Raw genomic sequence first — 20,958 nt, forward strand, 5'->3', positions numbered from 1 at the left:
GGCCGCGCTGCCCTCAGCGCTCCCTCGGCCCCGCGCCGCGCCTGCGCGCCGCCCTCCCGCGGCCGAGGAGCGGGCCCGCCCCCGGCGCGCGCTGCGCAGGCGCGGCGGGAGGGCCGGCGATGAGCGTCCTGCTGCCCAATATGGCGGACTTCGACACGATCTACGAGCTGGAGGAGGAGGACGAGGAGGAGCAGGATGAGCCCGAGCCCGTGGTGCGGAGCCAGGAGCTGCCCCGGCCCCGCGACGCGCCCGATCCCGTAGCGGTACGGGGCGCCGGGCACATCACCGTGTAAGGAAGGAGCGGGGGCAGCGTGAGGGGCCGGTGTGGCGGGGCGGTGGAGCCGGGCGGGAGCGCCGGGAGGGGTGAGGGCAGCGGGAGCTCCGTGCCCCGGCCCTGTCGGCCCCAGCCTCCCGCCCCGCGGGGCCGAGAGCCGCAGCCCTGCGCCCCCCTCCCCTGCTCTGTGAGGGGAGCTGTGCTTTTAGCGTGAGTATTTTCCGGTAGCTCGAGGAAACCCCCAGGCGTGAATGAACGGCCGGAGTTGGCTGTTGGGTGCAGAGGCTACAGCGCAGCCCTGGCAGCCCTCCTTGGTTGCTCCTCTTTATCCAAACAATTTGTTAGATAAAAAGCAAAGTCCACGCGATGCGAGGACGAACAGCGCGTTCAAACCATCTCGCTGTGACCCTTGTGTGCCACAGCTGAGCCAGGGAGCCCTCGCACTGCAGTGCAGAGGAGGCTCCTGCCTGTGCTGTACTTTATCTGCCCCGAACTTAGTTGTGAGTTTGGTTTTGATTGAGTGTTTTTATCACTGGAACACAGCGTGAGCCAGAATGTTTGCTGCTCATTTAAACAGTTGAACAGAAGACGAGCAAGCTGTGTTTCCTTATATGTAATGTTTACTCATAGGGATTTTCTTAGTGTTCCTTCTCCAGCAAGCTGAAGAATTAATAGTACCAAATGCATCCTTAACAAGTTGTAGGCTGTCACGTTAATTTTCGTGGCAGGGAGGGAGGTATTGAAATTTATGTATTGCAGAGACCCACCGAGCTTGTGTTGCTTTGGCTCTGTCTTTGGATTGCATAAAATTCACATTTCTCTCTGTAAATAGGTGCAGTGTGATCTAACTCCCTGCAGCAAAAGCCCTGGGTGGGGAAGGCTCTGCCATCCCATGGGAAGCGGTGTTGGATCTGATTCTGTGTCCTCATGGAAGCCTGGATCAGGGTTGCGTTGAGCTGGTGCCAGTGGGGAGTTGCTCTGCTGCACCGCAGTGCATTTGCTCGTGCAGATGGAATTTCTTTGTGTCCTCACCCCAAATAGCTGCTGGTCTGACTAAAGGAGAGGTGGAACACAAGCAAGATGCTCAGAATACCAAGTACCCATCTTAGGAGTTACCTGATTTGAAGTGCTGAACTAGGAAAAAACATTGCAAACTCATCTGCTTTGCTTTCTGTGATGCTTTTTGTGCATTAGTGATGTTACTTACGGTTCCTTCTTGGCTCCAGCATCTTTTGGGAGGAGCGTCTCCAAGAACTAGTGATGTTTACATCAAAAAAAGCACTCTTGTCAGTGAAGTGGAAATCCTTAGCTAGCTATGTGCCCTTGTAATCACCTGAGCTGAATCCCCATCCAACTTATTGTCCCTTTCTCCCACCCCTCTCAGCTTTCTTCATGTAACAGGACCTACCTGCATGGTAGGAGGCAGCTTTTATCAGCTCATGCTGTATTTTTAAGTCTCCTTATACTGATAAAAACAGTTATTGGACATTACCAATAAAATGCAAGTAAACCCTGGACACTGGAGTACATAATCCTAACCTCCTATTAAATGGGAACTGGTTTGCTTCCCAAAGAGTTTGTGTGTTGGAACTCTGTCACTTTTTGATCACACAGATACTGCTGCTTTTGAAATCAGTTGGCTGCAGAAGCAGCCTGCTCCAGTTACTGAAGGGAGAGACGTCATCCAGGAAAACCAAAACTGGGTTTGTTTCCTGAACCTGTCTGGAGTACTGCTAAGGAAAATGTCTGTCCTGACAAGTCAGACAGTATTAAAAAAGAAAATCAGTTATCTTTATAAAGCCATTGTTTTCTTTGGATTTTTATTTCACGTCTCCTGTTTCTCAATTGACACTGGCCTTGAATACTTTTGGTGTATAGAGAAGGGATAATTCTCAGATTCCAGGGTCATCTGCTTCAGCTTTTCATGTTTCAGGTTCTCTTATGAAACTCCCAAGTTGGTAGATTCAAACACTCTGTTAGTTTCTTGCAAGAGACTTTTTATTCTTATGACCTTGTCAGTGAGCTGCTCACTCTAACAGAGTAACTATTTTGCAACAGTACTAAATATAAATTCCAGGAGTTTTCTGAGGGTATGTAGCAGGATCTTGCTTTTCTTCTGCTAGCCCTTCTACCCCTGTGTGTGATACGAGTGACCATGTAAGGTGTATTTGTTTTATTTTAGTCAGAGAGGACGTGTGTAAAAATGGTTGGCAAAATCTATGTTCATCTTGTCTAGGATTCTTTGAAAAAAATCTCATATTTACTGGTTTTGAAAGCTTTTGAGTTTTAGCACAGATAAATTACTAGGTCCTAGTAAATGCCTTTTCTTCTGCAATTCCATTTTGATGAGTTATAAACACCTTGTTTGCTGTTTCTCCCATAGTCAGTGTGACTCTGCTTGGTGTATCCAAGTATCTCCACACAGACATTTGTAGTGAGGACTGAGTCATGCCTTGCAAAGCAAAGGCAATAACTCCCAAAAACAGAGCATTAACCAAACTGTAACCTGGTTATGGGGTTGTGTTTATCTGCTATAATTTTTCCATATCATTAAGTCCGTGTGGATGGATGGTAATGAGGTAATGAAATAGCCATTGAACATATTTTTGCCATTAGTATCCAGCTTCCTGCTAAAGTCTGCAAACCTCCTGGTTTTGGCTAGAAGTTAACTTTTGGTATTCTGTTTTCTGTAGGAGTTCCCCAGGGACCCAGGGTCCAGGTGCTGATGAAAAGTTTATTTTCATCAGCTGAGGAAGGGAGGGAAGAGCCAGAGATAACATTTGATTATTGTCTGGTATTGTTCAACCTCCCACGTATTTGAAATAACAAATTACCTCAGCCTTCCACTCATTACCAAAAGCTTCATTTTCCAAAACATTATCCATGGGTAAGGATTCTTGGATAGTTGGCTTCACAGGAAAATATTCTGAACTGGGAAATGTTAAATGTTCAAGGAGATTTCAGCCCAGGGCTCTTGAGGAATGTCATCTTTACCCTCTCATGCTGGCCAAAGCTCAGCTGATCGCTCCTAAAGAGCAGTGTGGGATCTGAGGTCCACTCTTGCAGAGAGGTTAAACATAACCTGGGTTAGGTGTGGGGAAAGGAGCTGTGCTCGAAGGGGCTTGGAGAGCTTCACTAAACAGGTTTAACTTGTGCACTCTAGTAAGGCTGATTACTATCTATAAATACAGGAGTGGGAGAAATGAGAATGAGGTGAGGTTTAAGCCAAACAAAAAAAGGCGAAGCACCTGTAAATACTTCTCTTCTAGATGTAAGAATTCCAAAATCTTGCTGTTTCAGTTCTGGAGACAGAAAACCTGAGCTCCTGCTTTGTAAACTAATAAAAGTTATCTTGTGGTACCTGTTGCAGGTGAGGTTCGCAACTGGTGGTTCAAGATGTTAATTTCAGCCTTTAACTGAGGGATTTACGCATTTCTCTTACCGTAGCTCCCTAGGACAAGTTGTGTTCTCACCACTCTACAGATGGGGGAAAATGAGGTGCTGGGATTTGCCTGATGCCATGCATGAAAACAGGGAAGGAGGGCCAGAACTGGCAAGTGAGGTCATCCTAGTTGTATTGCAGCCTCTAGGAAGCAGTGCCTGGCTTTTGGAGGTACTTGTCATGCAGTGAGAAAAGTGCAACCAAAGGACGTGGGTGACTGATCTGAATTTCTAAATGTTACACTTCGGGCAGCTTGCACTGAGGAGTCACAGAACTGGCCCAGAAATAAATCACTACCAACTGCTATGTTAAATGACTTACAGGATAGCTGCTGGAGTTGATATTATAGTGATTTTTAAATATACTGAATTTTAGAAGATTTCATAGGCAGCTCATGCTAGATCACCACTCTGTTGTAGGAAGTCTAATTAAGTTAATTACCTCTTGATCAAGACTTTAGATTTTAACTTCTTTCCATGAAAGATTCTAACAACACTTCAGTACTTTTATGAAGTTGCCTGTAAAGCTGAACAACTGTATAACAGGGTGCTTCAATCTCTTTATTTTATTTGGTGGTTGTGTCACTCCTCTGCTCCATCTAACAGTTTAATGTTTCTAAACCATGTAGTAAATAATCACAGAGTAGTCTGTAAAACTTCTAGAGATATTTTAGTAAAATTATGCTAAAGGCCATGAGTGCTTCTGCCTAAATGGAGTATTTAAAGTGTAGTTAAAACATAAAGGTATATTCTTTAGCCACTCACAGGTGTCAGTGTGAGAGATGCCTTTCTGTAACTCAGGTTTCCTGGACGTGCTGCAACTGAAGGGAGTGTTTTGGCAACTAGTAAAAATTTGGGGGTTTTAATATGTTTCATAACATCAGCTTTAAAATTTATCCCGAAATATATTGTGATCTTGCATTCCTAATCAGGTTTATTAATCTGAAAGCACTAATTTATCTTGTTCTTTATGGAAATTGGGGTGCAGTGGGAATTTTAATGAGTATATGTGATCCGTGAGATAAAAGACGCTACCTGTGGCGTAGGAAGTGCTTGAACTCTGAATTGTTGAAGGTCAGAGGAGAGTTCTTGAGGAGCAGCTGGTATATTTGCTCTTTTTTTTTTTTTTCATTTCTTTTGCTGTTTCCTAAGCTTCTACTCCTGGCCCACTGTAAGAATCAGTGTTGTGGACAAGATGGACCTTTGGCATGATTTAGTGGAATTGATCTGTTATATGGGTAGAGTAAATAATTCTTGATTTTTCCGGTAGTTATTTTATTGTGTTGTCTGATTGCTCCTACTTTGTGACCATTTCAGGCTGTTCCATTGCTGCTGCACTGAAAAGTCTGTGCTCCTCAAAGCGAGCTTGTGAATGTGCTTTGTAATTTTAGTCTTTTTTTTTTTTTTTTAAAGACTGAAAAGACTACTTCATTGCTCTCCAAGCTTCCTTAAACTAAATATATAACATTACAAAACCTGGAAGATTTCAGCTTAGAAAGACAAGGTACAAAATGTGGAGGCTGACTTGCCAGATTACAAAGAGAATGGAAATGTGCTATATTAGTAACCTTTGTGCTTGCCTAAAATCTTACTGGTTTTGCTGTTTGGGTTGGGGTTTTTTGGTAATGTTTTACACAACTACTGCTCTTTCCAAGAGGCTCTAACTTAAATTATTTATCGGAGGAGTGGATTGAACTTCACTAGTGTTGTTGCCAAACATTTTAATTACTGGATTTCTAGAGACAGCACAAGTTCTTCTGTTCTGCCTCTCTCCTTTAAGGCTGATTTGACCTTTTGTGACTTCTGAACAATTTCCATTGTCAGTTTTGGGTATCTGGGTTATTACACAGAGCGCAGGAGTCTGTATGTGTGATATAACGATGGGCACTGATGTCCAGGAGATGGTGTTGGAACCTTTAAGGTCCCTTCCAACCCAAACCATTCCACAATTCTGTGATATTTCAGCAGGACTGATACTGGTACAAGGGACCAGTCTGGAGTATGGCAGGTGTTAGACTCAAAGCAAAGTTTGGTAACTCCTACAATACCAAATGTATCTGTGCTCTTTTTGGTAGTGATTCTTTCAGGTATTTTGATTTTTTTTGAACACAGATACTCAGGAGATAGTTTAACAGAGCTGACTTGATGTACAATATATTTAACAGATTGTAGCTGAGGGCCAGCTCCTGCTGTATTTTGTTAAATTACTGAATTTTAAAGGTTCAGGAGTTTTGGAATAAGTGGTATCATACAAGCCAAATCCAGCTCCCTGGAACTTTCATTGGGTAAAATGAAAACCTTTTGCACAAACCCCAGAACACTTCAGTGAAGAGTAGTCACAGTGGTACCCAAAACTTAATTTTCTTGAAGTTGATAGTTGTTTTAAAACTATCCTTTGTGTAGGCTCTTACATGTCTTGCATGAGGTACCTTAACTCAGCCCAAAGGAAGTTTTTAAAACCACATGGTTATAAATTTCTGAGATGATGATGAACGGGTTCCTTAAAACAAACTTCATCTGTTGCATGTGGAACAACTGTATGTGTAAGTTAAAGGATTGTTGAACCTGGGATTTCATAGCTGGAGGGTTTTTTCTTACAGAATTCAAAGATTGAAACTTGCTGCCATCCAATTGGAAAAGAATTTTTGCACTTCTGGAGGTATTGAAGTAAGGCACCAAGCTGTGTTTCTGTCTGGAAATGACTGAATGGTACACGAGACCTTATATTAACTTAGATCAAAAGCTCGTGAAATAATGCAAATGTAAGGGCAAAAGAAATTAACAGTGGTTTCTTTTTAAAGTAAAAAACTCTTATTACATTTTTTTTTTATTAAGGGAAACGAAATAAGTTAGGTGGAATATATTTTGTTTGTCTCTTTTGTTTTCAAGGTTTGGCTTGAGCAACAAGTTTGATACAGAATTTCCTTCTGTTCTGACAGGGAAGGTAAGTGTGAGATTAAACTGTTCTTTTCAATGGGAAGAGTCAGTGCATCCAGTGGTTTCTGTGTTGGATACCTGAGCATGAACCCACTAAAAACTGTTACCTGTGGCCTGTGTGACCCTGCTGCTCGCTGCCCAGTCCCTCAGTGTAGCTGGAAACAAGGAAGGATTTGCAGTGATTGTTACCGTTATTGACATTCCAAACACAGCAAAGCTCGCCATGGATCCGACTGTTTCCATGCAGACATGAAAGCAGCACTCACTTAACCTTGCTTTTTAAATACCTGGAGTTTGTGCTCCCTCCTGGGTGAGTTAAATCAGTACAGATACTAGACCTCTCTTTTGAGTATGCCTGACGAGCCTTCAGGTTGTTTAGACGAATCTCTGGAAGTGAATGTGTTTTATCTGAAGCTTTACAGAGCAAAACATAGTGTTAAGTCTACAACTTAAGTAGGTTTTTAGTACATTTTCATAAATACTGTTTAGTTCTGAAAATCAGTGGTGACAAGTCTCTTGCTTTCTCTGGAGTCCTGTCATCTTACTTAATGCAAGTCTAAGAAACTAATTTGTAGCTATTAATTCAGACTTCGCTAAATTCTTAGTTTTAAATTATTTTTGTAAATGTATTTTTTAAAAAAATCTTTTGATGGCTTAATTCTTTTTCCCTTGATTTTTTTTTTCCTCCCCGCTGTTTCACTCCTTAGTGCTTTGTTTTTGCTTCAATTTATATCCCCCTCGTGTATCTTTTCCAGAATTTGGGGCGAAAAAAGTTTATTTGGCTCCTTCTACTTTGTCTCATGTCATCCCATAGAGCTGCACTCCCCTTGCAGAGGTTGAGTCGTACCAACAAGCCACTAAACACAGCTGGGTGGCTGCTGCTGCTTCTGGCAGATCCATCGGGACTTTCTCCTCCCGCGTTTGCACACCAGAATACGATGAATAAAATCCTTGTGTTGAGCTTGTCCAGCTGTTCTGACAGCAGTAGCCCTGAAAAGCAAGTTCTGCTTGGAGTTTTTGGGTGCTGAAAATCAGCCTGGGAATTCTGCCCTTGTTTTAGGATCTCGCTGAGCTCAGAAAGACAAATCCTGCTGATTCCAGTGTGAGGGCTGCTGACAACACTTTGCATTTCACCACCTTGTCTGAGGCTTATTCTTTTCTGGGAAGCTCTTTCTGATCACTGAACAGCCGTGATATATTTTGAAAAAAAACCCTATTTTATGTTCATTTACTCAAGTTATAGTTTATTATAAATAAGCCTGTAGGAAATCCCAGGCAAGAAATGTTAAAACTAAATTTAATTATATAATTTCATCTCTTTCTGCCTCTCTAAAATATATTCAGGTTATTAAAAAACCAAACCTGCAACCAGGTCTACACTTTTTAATACCAGCATCAATGGCTGTCACATTTTCCACTTGATTGTCCTCCTCTTATTAAATAGACAGTGAGCAAGAGCTTAATTTAAAGCACACTTGAGTGCTTGGACTTAATTTAGCAAAGAAAGGAAAGAGGAAGTTCTTCTGTTGGCATTTACCCTTCTTGTTGTGTGGGTGTAATCAGTGCTACAGGAGTGGCATGGGCAGGGATTTGCTGGATATAGGGATGCTCCTGTGTTGAGACTCTTAATATTCTGTTATCTTGTGGATTTGAGGGGCTTTCTGAGCAAGGAAATGAATTCCCTTTTGTCAGGGGAGAACACCAATCAAATGAGATAGTAAACACATTTTTCTTCCTGCCTGCACCACACGGCCATGAAAGACATTAAAAACCACAGTTGTGGGTCTTTTGGTTTTTAATACTTTTGTCAATTGCAAGAAATAAAGAATCTGCTTCTTCCTCTGGTTGAGGCAGTCAATCATTTTAATCCCTATTGAAAATGAAAATTCAGTCATTTTTTCCAGTAAGTTTTTCTTCAAATACCCTGTTAAATAATTCACAATAATCAGTATTGTAGTCAGCTGAGACCCCAGTTTAAGATCCTCTCTTGTTAAAATGTTTTTTTTTTTTGCTTTATATGAAATCAAAATTTATGAATAACAATGACTGTTTATATTTACAAATTGGGATTAAAATGTTTACTCTGAACTTGCATCCGTCCTCAGCTACTCTAAGACAATGTCATAGTTTATTCATATTGCCTACGTAACACTAAGTTTAATGGCTTTGCTGTCCCCTGTGAATTGATATTAATAATGAATCCCATCTGCTAATGGAGTGTAAGAGATGAAACCATTAGATGGGCTTGATGGAGTTCTTGGTGGTACTGGTTTTCTTTTGAATAAATACAGATGTAAAAGATGTAGGTTTTTAAAGCAGCATGAAAACCCTAATTAGAGAAAACTCTAGCTGCACCTTTCTCCTGGAAGCATAAACCTTTGGGATTTATGCCACGTTCTTGTGTTAGTAAATTACTTCAGCTTCCTGCCCTCAGTTTGCCCATCCACATAATGAAGGCAGCAAACCTTCTGAATTTCTTTTTCTGAAATCTGGAATCCCCCTCTTCCTTTACCCATTTCCCAGTCTCCCAGTTTTTACAGAGACTGCATAGCTGTTGTAGCTTAGCCTAGAGCTACATGCTTGTAATTACATCCTCAGTGTTTAATTGAGACTTAATTTGTTGCTCTCCTTGGGAGAGGTGAATGTGTACATTTGAGGGTAAAGCATAGACAATAAAATAATAAAGGAAAGTCAAGTCCCAGGTATGTCAGATGTTTGGCCTAGCTAATTCAGATGGATTAATATTTGTCTTGCAGGATGAGACATAAACTCACCTGGTTTGTAAATCCTGAGCCAGGCTTCTTTTCAATGGAACATTATAAGAAAAGATTTGACTACACTTAGTACAGAGGCAATATTTAACTTTTAATAATGTAATTGGACCTTGGCCTAAATTGGAATGGTGGTTAAATTTAAATTCTGTGTGCTACAGGTTTACAGGATTATTAATTCACTTAAACAAGCTTTTAACAAAATACTCTCTGTGATATGGAGCACAATAGCACACACTGCTCCAGGTGACCAGAAAATGATGGAGGCAGTGATCCTTAAGGGGAAAAGTGGAATTTCGTGCTCTGATCTTGAAACAAAAGGGGTCCTGCGCAGGGAGGAGTGTGCAGTGCAGGGCAATGTGAGCCATAAAGTGAGGGCTGGGCATTGTGGTGCCGTTGTGCCGTGTGATTGATAGGGCTGGTGATGATGATGATTGAAGGAGAAAGATCAGGCCTGCTGGGCCTTACTGGCTCCCTTCCTGTGTTTGGAGATCCTCTGCATCCTGTTGTAAAATATTATGACACCCCCTCCTTTCCTTTTATGTTTTTTTGGTTTTTTTCCCTCCTGGAAGGAGCTAATGTCTCTTCCCAAGGTGTATGGCGCAGCCAGGAGCAAAGTGCTTATCTCATTCTTTTCAAGAGCCAGACACAAACTCTCCAAGAGATTTCCAGAATTACTCAAAACTAGGCTTTCTTTGGGAGCTGTCTTTGTGCAGGAGGAGCTGTTAATTCTGTTTGTTTGAAATACATCAGCCCCATCACATCCACCTTTCAAAAGCTGTACCTGCAGGAAGATTTAAAATTGTGTCAGATAATCAGCAGTTCTGTGGTGACTTTCATTTGGATTTCATTTCATTATTAGATTAGAACAGTTTTTTACAGGTATTTTGTTCTTAATCACTGTGTAACAAAGCTTAACTGTCACTTAGCTGCAAACTGAGCAACAAAATTGTGATTTCTTCTGTTTGTCACAACATGAGGATTATTTTGTTGTGATAAACAGGAGAAATCACAGTTCTTCTGATCTCCAGTGCTTTTAGTTTTAGATGAAGATGTGTCATTAGTGACAGAAATATTTGTTGTGATTCCATTTCCTAAAGGCAGAAACAATCCAATAGTTCAGGTTAGTCAAACGCATGTTAAGTAATTTCATCTTACATTGTAGCCAAGAGATTCACCTTTACATGGAAATATTTGGTGAGTCAGTAAGTAGTGGTGCTTTCATAATACTTTGTAAAGGTAAACATCAGACCAAAATTCCTGAAATGGGAATTTTCTGTTGCTCAGTGGCATCCAAAATTGGTTTCTGGTTTAGCCATTTGCTCTGCAGGAAGGAGAGTCCTTCAACTTTCATCTTAAAATGTAGGTACACGTTAACCTGATGTGAAAAGTGACTCCCTAAAAATTATCACAGGAACGCGGAATCTCCCTGTGCTTTCTTTTAAATTTTTCTGCCAGCTGTGATCTGAGAAACTGGTTGTGTTCTCTTCATGTTGGATGTTACCACTGATAAGGGTTATTCTTGTTAAACTGAATTCTGGGCTGTGCCATTCCATTGTCTTTGGCAGGTTTGTTCAGCTGGAGTTGGAGGCTGGGCTGTATTGTTGTCAAGGTCCAGGGAACTTTGTGTCTGGAAGAAAAGGAAACATTCTCTTTTCTTGGGGAGTTTCATTACAAAAGTATAAATGAGTTCTAGAGGAAAAAAATCAAACTTATTTTTATATTTCACATAAACAGAATATAAAATTCTAAAAGATTTATCAGAGGAAGTGCCCTTTTTAGATAGCTAAATATGAGGCCCATGGAAACTTCCTTAGGAGTTGAGAATGCCAATTGATGTAGGAATCTCAGTTTACTTTGAGGCAGTAGTTGCAGCAGCTGTCTGAGGTTACTGCAAACCACCAGCCCAGATGTTCTTTCCTACAAAACACTCTCCCACGTTGAAGATGAAATGGTTTTGCTCATGTGCATCTGGTATTTGTTATATCCCAAGATCTGGCACTGGCAGAGAAATCCATAAAACCTTGTTCCAGAAACATACAAGCCCAGGACGGTTTGCCACATTACAATGGGATTTTTTTCATTGCAGATGTCCCAGTACAAAGGATCTCGGGGTTTCTTTGACTATTTTCTTTTATTTTTTTTCCCTAAACTAAGGTGTCTCTCATAAAACAGACAATTTTTTTAGTTGCTCCATTTGTAGATGTGAAACAAAACGGCCTATTTAATGTGGGAGGGGGGCAAAATAATTACTTTCTATATATTTATTAATTCCTGCTATAAAATAATAACACTTAAATTATGTTCTTGTGTTATGAACTGTAGGTCTGGCTCGTGTGCAAGCCCAGCTGCCCCCTGACTCTGTAATGCCTGGTGTCCTGAATGGCCAGGAAACAGATGTTGCATTTATTTACTCCCTTCCCTGCAATGCTTTAAAGAATTCAGCTCAACAGGCAGAGGCAGCAGCACCAGGTCCTCTCCATTTCCTGCCCCGTGGCTTTGCCCCTGCTGAAAAGGATCTTTGTCATTAAATGAACTTCTGTTGGTGTTGCTGCCCTTGTTTGCAGTCAGATGAGCAGAGCTGAGCTGAGCGTGCTTGGGGGTTGTGGAGCAGTTGCACAGCTTTGTGCACAGACTCACTCTAGGGGATTTGCATCAACATGGCAAGTAGGTAGGAAAGATGGGGGTTTGTTTTGAGTCAAATCTCTTGTTGCTCCTGACTTAACTCTGCTATGTGTCTTTGAATACTGGACTGTGTTAGAGTCAAGGGTGTCATCTTGGAGTCACTGCCTCAAATCCCTGTTTGACTTGTAGATGGAAGTGATGTGGATTCTGTAGGGAGATGAGGGAATTGGGGTATGTCAGTAGGTGAGAAATGCAGTTATTGGAGAAAAGAGTTTCTTTCTGATACAAAATGGGGGTTCCATGTTGACACTGCAGTGGCAGTACAGGTATAAAATACTTACTCCTTAATTTCAAAAAGCTACTTTTCAAGTAGCTTCAAAAAGACTTTATTCCTAACCCTGTAGGAGGTGAATTTCTCTGCCTTAGATACATTCCAGTGCATTTCTTTCTAGGCTTCCCTGTTTTAGGAAGCAGCCACAAGGGAAGTTGTGGCTTCAGTATGAGCCACTTCAGGAAGTTATTTGTGGACAGAGCCTTCAGCCAGGCACAGTGTAGGCTTAGATGGGTGTGACATTAATTTGGACAATATTCTCCCTTTCTGTGATACCTATTTTTACTGCAAAGCTCCCACATTCCCTTGGAAAGCAGACATCTGTCATCCTTCCATGGCTTTGCTCAGTGTAGCCAATGCATGTATTGCCCAGCTGTGTCCCAATTCTGATTTTGTCTGGGCCCAGTGTGTTTTCAGGCCCGTTAATTGCTGGTGCAATAAATATGGATGAGGCTGCTCATCTAAAACATGTTTGGCTTTCTAACTCAGGTTGGTGCAGCGCACGCACCAGAAATGAGTTTGTTGCAGGAAAATGACTTTTCATGCTCGCTGGGTGACCGGCGCTTTAGAAGGCTGTGTAATTTTCTCTTTCACTTTAACCTGTAGAGGCAATTTCTGAGAAAATACACCTGTGCTGGCTCTCCCTGAAGTTGAGCCCTTCTGTTGCAGGTGGCCCCCGAGGAATTCAAGACCAGCATCAGCCGAGTGAACGCCTGCCTGAGGAAGAACCTCCCTGTCAATGTGAAGTGGCTGCTCTGTGGCTGCCTGTGCTGCTGCTGCACTCTGGGCTGCAGCCTGTGGCCCGTGGTCTGTCTTAACAAAAGAGTGAGTCCGTGCATCATCTTATTCGATGGATTTTTTAAGTATTGGTAGGATTAAATAACTTCTCGTAATATCTTCCCCATTTTAAAACCCTCACGTTCAAAAGGTTATTCTGGTTTCCTCTTTAGAAAATAGAAAACGTTTGAAATGACACCAAATTAGCAGTTGACTCAATAGTTTTAAGAATAGCTGATCTTATCTCACTTCAAACAGGATGGAATAAATGTTACCCTCAATTTCCAGGATTTCTCAAGGTCTTAGAATTGAGTGCAGAACTGAACCTTCATGACCTTCAAAGAATGGCAGAATTAGACTGAAAAATCACTTTTCACACCCCCTGTCCCCATGCTCTCCACCCCCCAAATAAATATTTTTAAAATCACTTTTTTATATGCAATAGGCACCATGACAATTCAGAGCTGTGGTTTATTTTCTGTATTTTACTGTGCTGTTTCTGTTAAGAACAAGTACAAATACATTTTCTAAAGACTTCCCCCCAATAGAGAGTTGACCACTCCTGTAATCAGGTCAAAAGTAATAATTTTGAAAAGCACTTTAGTAATACGAGGTAAACATGACCTCAGTTACCTCTGTGGTTTATGTTTAGAATTGATTTATCACAGCAGTAAATGTTGAGGAAGTGCATTAATGTGTTCACTTGTTGAAGTGCTCATCACTGAAGCTGCATCACTCAAAAGTTACAGGACTTGTTTTAGTGCAGTTTAAAAGCCATTTTTAATATCCCTGGACCGGTGAAAATCTAAATAAATGCCCATGTGTAGTGGTGTAGTATTGATTATATTAAATTCTCAAGGCTACAGAGAATATACATCAGTAAGGAAAATGATGGCACTTCCGTGGGAGTGTGAGGGTGATAACAGTGCAGTGATTAAAATTAAATGTATACCATGCAGGATCATCACAGTTGTCTTTTTTTGTGACCTTCAAAATCTCTGAAACGTGAGAAATCATCTCGTCTCCACAGCTGTGGGAAGAGCAGGACATGAAGGACACATTTGGTAGCCAGGAGTTGAAAATAATTTGTTGTGAACTGGTGTTTGGTGGTGAAGGCTTTTTTCAAGATCCAGATCACAATTCCCATATCAGAATCTGGAAATTAAATGTATGGAAATCTGTGTTTTTAGCAGAACACCTGCAATGAGTACAGGATTTGGCCAGGAGAATTTGGGAGACTGTTTCGTTGTCTATGGGAGGTTAAAAACACCAAATTCAAAAGGATCTCTTACTAACTAAATGAATTCTGGAAAAGCCACAGGCCTAAGCTGGACTTAATTTGAAAAAATTTTCCAGTGGTTCTAAGTTAACAAAAAACCCATGAGTGTTTCCTTTTTTGAAAAAAAGGGGGAGCGGGAGGTTGAAGTGAAAAGATTTCCATTTATTTCTTCTTTGCTTCATTCTACTTCTATAAAACTTAACTTACTATAAATTAACCTTAGCCAGAAATGCAGTAGTGAGCTCCTTCTGGATGAGACAGGCTGCTGAACCATTTCTGATCCACTTCTGACTTCCTTTCTAGACTAGAAGATCAATTCAGAAGTTATTAGAATGGGAAAATAACAGACTATATCATAAGGTAAGAAAAGAGTGCTCATTTTTTTCAGCTTGAAGAATATTGGCAACGAAGGATTTTACAGTCTTGTCATAATTCCATACTTTATACTGATCCTAAATAATAGATCCTAATAATTGAGTATTGCTAATGCTTGTTGCATTACCCATCCAAACATAGCTGTGCTAATCCTTTGTTAATTATTTCCTTAGCTTGGTTTGCACTGGAAGCTGAGTAAAAGGAAATGTGAAACTAGCAATATGATGGAATATGTGAGTATTGCTTGTTACTTATTGCTGTTCAGCAGAACTGTAATTTAATAGAGAAAATTCTTCACTTGGTGCCCCTGTGCAAAGAGATCTCCCAGACAAATGCGCAGTTTGGTCTGTAATTTGGAATGAGGGAGACGCTGGGATTTTCTGCATTGGAGTGAATCCCACACCAGCGCCAGTCTGCAGTTCTTTAACTTACCCACCTTTTCCAGTGGTATCCAGAATTCCTTTGATTCAAATAATTTTGCAGAAATATTGTATCTTTATAGTAATGAGGGTTTTTTGGTTGGATGTTTTCTTTTGTGTTTTTGTTTTTGGTTTGTTTTGGTGGTAATGTTTTTTTGTTGGTTGGTTGGTTGGTTTTTTGGGGTTTTTTTTGTTTGGTTGGTTTTTGGTTTTTTGGTTTTTTTCCAGATGTAAATTTCACATGGTTGTAAACAAGACAGACCTTGTAGGAAAGCAGAATTTCGAATATTTCTGTGGTTCTAGCACTCCCCTATCCATGTAGCTGTGAAGATTGTGTCGGCTTTGGGGAAAGAAATCCACCCCCAAAAAAAGCCAAGCACCCAGAATCCCTGTTTCAGAATGACTGGAATCTCTTCTTTGTTACCCTGGGGAACATTCCCTCCTCAGATCTAATTAGTCTTATGAATTAGCTAATGTTCATGGAAATTGTGCTGAAGCTTTGAACTTTTTGGTTACTGTCTTCTGTTCTTGTCTTTTTCCCTTCTTCAACAGGTAATATTAATAGAGTTCTTACCAAAATACCCCATATTTCGACCTGACTGAGGAACGACATTGGTCTTTCATGTTACCTGTCATTTTCTACCCTTAGTGCCTTGTAGATGGTTTTGGAAAGAAGATGGTCTACTTTGCTGTGACTTAAAAATGTTCTTCAGTAGAAATCTTCCTTGCTGTTACTTTCTTTTGTTAAGAAGAGAACAATTTGCACATTTTTTTTATGTTAAACGAGGCTTCTATGTTGCACTCTGAATTTTTAACATTACCAATAACTGATAGAGTTGCCACTAGGGATCTTAACATCAGTGCTGCTTAAACTTGTTCTGAGCATGCTGCCTTATTAATTTCTCTCTTTGCTGTCCTCCAACGTGCATCCTAAAGCTGTGTCATCCTATATGTCACCCTAAGTGTTGCAATCCTAGAAACCCTCGGTAGGAATGTCCAGGTAAACTCCAGTAGTAATGATTTTAGTAGAACCTGCTTGCATAGGACTTGCAATCAACAGCACTGGTTTTGTCCTGCACTTTGCAAAATCATCATTTACATTTAGGGGGGTTCATTAGTTTACCCAGTATGGATTTGTAAATATTGACTCTTTGCATAATGTAAAGTGTGGTATGCCAAGGTTTACAGAATGTATTATAGCTCTTATTCTATTGCCAACAGTCCCCCAGCATCTGTTCCATGTGCTCGTTCCCCTGGGATTGTACAGCCCCACCCACACTGGTTTTTTGGGAAAGCCATGAAGAGTTTGTACATATGTCAGATGTGTAGGGCTCAGTTGCACTTTGTTTAGTAAATGGATGAAAAATGCATAGCATTTCTGTCTTTATTTTGAAAAGTATTTCAGGTGGTGTTTGCAGCACCTGAGATAGGAAGCTGAAATCTTCACCTCTGCAAAAGCTATGTTTGTGGGGTAGATGGCAGCTGCTATTAACAAATACTCTAAAGTCTCTTTTGAAGTAAGGAGTATTTCGATGTTAAGTTCTATATTGTTTGGAAGTCAGGAAAAAATTAACCTCAAATCGGAGGCCTTCGTTACAAAGGAGAAAAATTAGGAATAGCCAAATCCAAGCTGAAGTAGCACCTTTGTTACTGTTGTGGTGTGGTTGTACTTCAGCATTTTCACAGTTAAGTGACATGAAGTCCCTTCCAGTGGAAATAGGTTTTATCTCAGTCAAAGTGGAGTTTCAAAACACGCTGAGGGGAGGAAGTGCAGCAGTTCAAAGGGCTCCTGAATATGTTTTGGCAGTCAGGCTCTGTCTGGAGAGCCAGGAAAGCCTTGTGGAATTCAGTATTATTTTGGATTCTTCCCTATTTGCCTGATCTCAGGAAGGGAAGTCGTAGAAAAACTTCCTCTAATGGCTGACCTAAGCAAGAGCACTCGATAAAAGAAAGCAAATGGAGATTGTTGCAAGTTCTCTGCCTTTCCTAAGTAGAAGTAACAAAGCCCAGCAGGTAACTGAGCATCTGTAAGTTGTGGTGGATTTCATTCTCAGTGTCCAGGCATTTCTTTGCAGCATCTTGACTCCCTGCAACATCATCCCAAGTTGCTTTGTAGTTTCAGGTTGACTTGGGGTTTCCTCTGAATGTATTTGCATCTCTCCAGTTCGCAATATGCTATTAAAATACAGTATTTGTAAGACCATTGCATCCTAATACCTGTAGTGGGTCAGATTCCTTGTACGCAGTGTTTACAGAAGGCCAGTTTTATGCAAGTTGTTACTCAAAGGGAAGTTTGTTCTGTTTCCAGTCCCAGACTGATGGTTCAGAGTCTGAAATTTGCATATTTCATCCAGAAACTTTTGTTTGACTGGTACATTTGTGACAACTAAATGTGCAATTGCATTTGTAATATGAATAAAAACCTCCTGTGTAGTTTGAATTATCATTAGCTGCACCTTGCAACTCGGATTTCCATTGCAGAACCAAGCAAACTGTTGTCTCCAATTTATTTCTTTTGTTTGGGGATGAGTGTTAACTGGAAGCAGAGAAAATAATGGCAGAAAAAGGCAGAGTAAACCAAAACTGAAATGGCACACCCAGTTCTTTCTTTGGGTTCCCCTGGCAAATGAGTTTCTGGAGCAATTAACAGAACAATGGAAGTTTCTTACTGTTGTGCCAGAACTTTGTTGTGCAAAAAACTCAAGAAATCTCAGCAGGTTCTGATATTCTTCTTCACGTGATTATTTTCTTCCTGTACTTTTCCAGGTGGGAGAACAGGCATTTCCCATGGAATCACAGAATGGGTTGGGTGGAAGGGACCCCAAAGCTCCTGTCATTCCACCCTCTCCTTCCACTAGCCCAGGCTGCTCAGAGCTCCATCCAAACTGGCCTTGAACACTTAAGCACATCATATTAATTTGTAAAGTTTACATTTTAAGTACATAAATCCTGTACATTTTAATTTGTCCTTAATTAGTAACTCTGTAGTCTTCAAACCGTGAACGGGTCTTGTCTTTGTATTTTAATTGACATTTAATTATGTGGCCATAAAGCAGCTGGTAAAGAACCAGAGCCAAACCTGTCATTTACAGTAAGCTCCATGTTTTAATAAGTAGATACATTTGCATTAAAATGCAAAACCAGCAGCAGTATTATATTTGCATGTGAAAGACACAGGATTCACAGCTCATGAAAAGTTAAGGCAGCTGGCAGTAGTGCTGTGACCTCTGTACACGGGTTCCTTTTGCCTGGGCTGTCCTTTAATACAAAAAACATCACAGGTAATTCTGTTTCCCAAGACCAGAAATCTCATTTTTGACAGTAAGCGATCAGCGTGAGCTGGTGAAGTGTTCAGGGAGGATATCTGTCAGAATTTGTAGCAGTGTAACAGATTAATGTCAGCAGAGTGAGTGGAAGTGGTAAAGAAAGTGCCTTGGCTGGTTCCAACACCATTGTGCAGAGGAGAAAAGGGAACTGGTCCCTCTCAGGAGCGGGAGTTTGCAGCAGATTTTTAAAAGCAGCTACTGTCTACCAAATCAGTGTTTATTTCTTCACATCAAAATGTTGACACTAATTTTGTTTCTAGATTTTATCCAGGAAGTCTTTGGGTTTGTATCTAGAAAGTTTTGTATCTGGAGAGTACTGAAGGAGTACAGAGCATCAGTGCTCTTTAGTTATTCCCCACCTGCTCCTGCAAAGGTGTTTTCCAAGAGGACGAACACAAAAGTGTTCAAATGGGCACACCCAAGTCTAGGGAGTGTGGGTTCAGTTGTAAATGGGTGACTAAAACAGAAAAAAAAAATACTAAATTTAGTGTGGTTTTGATAAATACAAAAAAAAAAAAGTTCCTATGCTTTTCTTGATAGGTACAAAACTCCATATGCAAAACCATAAATTGATGTTTGTTATTGTCGTACTGACAGTTTACTACATTTTCTTGTCAACACACTACCATTGGAGCAATAAAAATGTCAAGCTATTAACATTCACCATCAATTATTTATCACTTTAGTAAGCAATGTTATGTGATTCTTCTGCCATTCTTTTGTTTTCTGCTTTTGGTGTTCTTACAGTGTTGTAACATACTTGTATTGCTTCTGAAAAGTGGTTTTGTTTAAGCTGTATGAAACTGTGTTCTTAACACTTTTATTCTGTTTACAAGTGAACAGCCACTTTTTTAACAGGACCTCACATCTGGAGAGTTTTCTCTCTATTTTTTATTTTAAATGAAAATAAAATTCTAACTGAGCTTGCTTTCTACAATTTACTGCACTGGCTTGTGCCATTGAAAGAAGCTGGAAGTCAGACATGCTTCATCACTTTGAGACATTTTTCTTTAATTAAATTCAAAGATGAAAACCTTGAATAGTGCAATGTGTTTATGGAAAAGAAAACAATGGAAATTTTCCACGTCTTTCCCTGTAGGGGTGTTTTAGTGGGATGGGAGCAGCGGTGGGGCGTGTCTAAATGAGACACACCCGATGCAGCCAGCCCAGGGCCCTGGCTGGTTCAAAGAGCAAGACTTGGAAAGCTCAGGAAGGATTTCCAAACTGCAGAATATCATCATATCTGATTTTCCTGGTGATCCATCTTCCTGCCAGGGTAGTGCTGGAGTCCCCATCCCTGGGAGTGTTGAAAAACGTGTGGCTGTGGCCCTGGAGGACGCGGTTTAGTGGTGACCGTGGTGGTGCTGCTGGTTGATGGTTGCACTTGATGATCTCCGAAATCTTTGCCAACCTTAACGATTCCATGGTTTGTTTGGTGGACTCTCAGGCCCTCCCTTGTAAGGACTTCCTGAAGGAATCTCTCCCTGCAGCATTCCTCTCCAAAAGCAGAGGTTTTCTCACACCTCACCGGGAGGCAGCCTGAGCAGGGACAGGGTGTGAGGGTGAACGAATCCCTGCCTTCCCGAGGGGTCTGTGCCCAGCACAAGGCAGCCCTTTGTGTGTGTGACCAGCCTGGCTTTGGAGCTGTGAAAGCCGGACTTAAAACTAAAGCCTTTGGCTCATCCCTGAGGGAAAAGCACGCATTCCTGAAAGGGGCACGTGCAGTGTTTCTGTTGGAAGTTGTTTTGGGCAAACCCAGGGGCTGACGGCTGCTGGAGCATGGAGCTGATACTGGATGTTGGCTGAGAAACGCAGAGAATGTTACTGGGATGTTCAGCCAAAACGGGGATGAGGGGCTGAGTCAGGAGTTGATCCCCTCGGGGGGTTTAGGAGATGTAATTGCCCAGATTTAGCAGCAAAGGCCTGTGTTGAGGATATTTGGGATTTGGCCCTGACACTCCTGGAAAACAGTCTCAGACCTGTTGGTAGAGCAGCTTTGCTGTGGTGTCTGTGCCAGTGTATTTATAATGCTGCGTCTGTCATCACTTGAACTGTTCTAGCTGAGTTTATTTTTCTAGTGAAGCTTGGAGAGACTTAAACCTTTCATTCCATAGACCAAATTAAATGTTAGGCTCCTCTCAAAAGCAAAGTTCTGTTTCTGTTCATCCTGCTTGCATTTATTTGAATTATAAATGAATAGGAGTGACCAGGAACAATATTCTAGTTAGTGTCTCATAGCTGAGGCACCAGGTATTTATTTCAGTGTTGATAGTTCTCTCTCTTATGTAAAAAGAATGTGATCTATTAACCTTAAAGGGTAACATTTGTCTCCTTAGTGGCTGTATTGTATTTCTGATCCATAGCTATTCTGTGATAAATCTGGGGCTATTTCTCTTCAGCCAC

The 20,958-nt window shown here is 41.1% G+C and overlaps 1 protein-coding gene across 1 annotated transcript; it reads left to right on the forward strand.

Moving 5' to 3' along the window:
* The first annotated feature begins 99 nt into the window (after nucleotides 1-99).
* Nucleotides 100-19,589, forward strand: CHIC1 (cysteine rich hydrophobic domain 1). The gene is made up of 6 exons (XM_040084146.2): nucleotides 100-289; nucleotides 6,605-6,659; nucleotides 13,049-13,204; nucleotides 14,739-14,795; nucleotides 14,984-15,043; nucleotides 15,782-19,589. The coding sequence occupies exons 1-6, from the start codon at nucleotides 120-122 to the stop codon at nucleotides 15,830-15,832; spliced, it is 549 nt and encodes a 182-aa protein (XP_039940080.1). The 5' UTR covers nucleotides 100-119; the 3' UTR covers nucleotides 15,833-19,589.
* The last annotated feature ends 1,369 nt before the right edge of the window (nucleotides 19,590-20,958 follow it).

Source organism: Hirundo rustica, chromosome 21, assembly GCF_015227805.2.
Source record: "Hirundo rustica isolate bHirRus1 chromosome 21, bHirRus1.pri.v3, whole genome shotgun sequence".
Taxonomy (NCBI): Eukaryota; Metazoa; Chordata; class Aves; order Passeriformes; family Hirundinidae; genus Hirundo; species Hirundo rustica.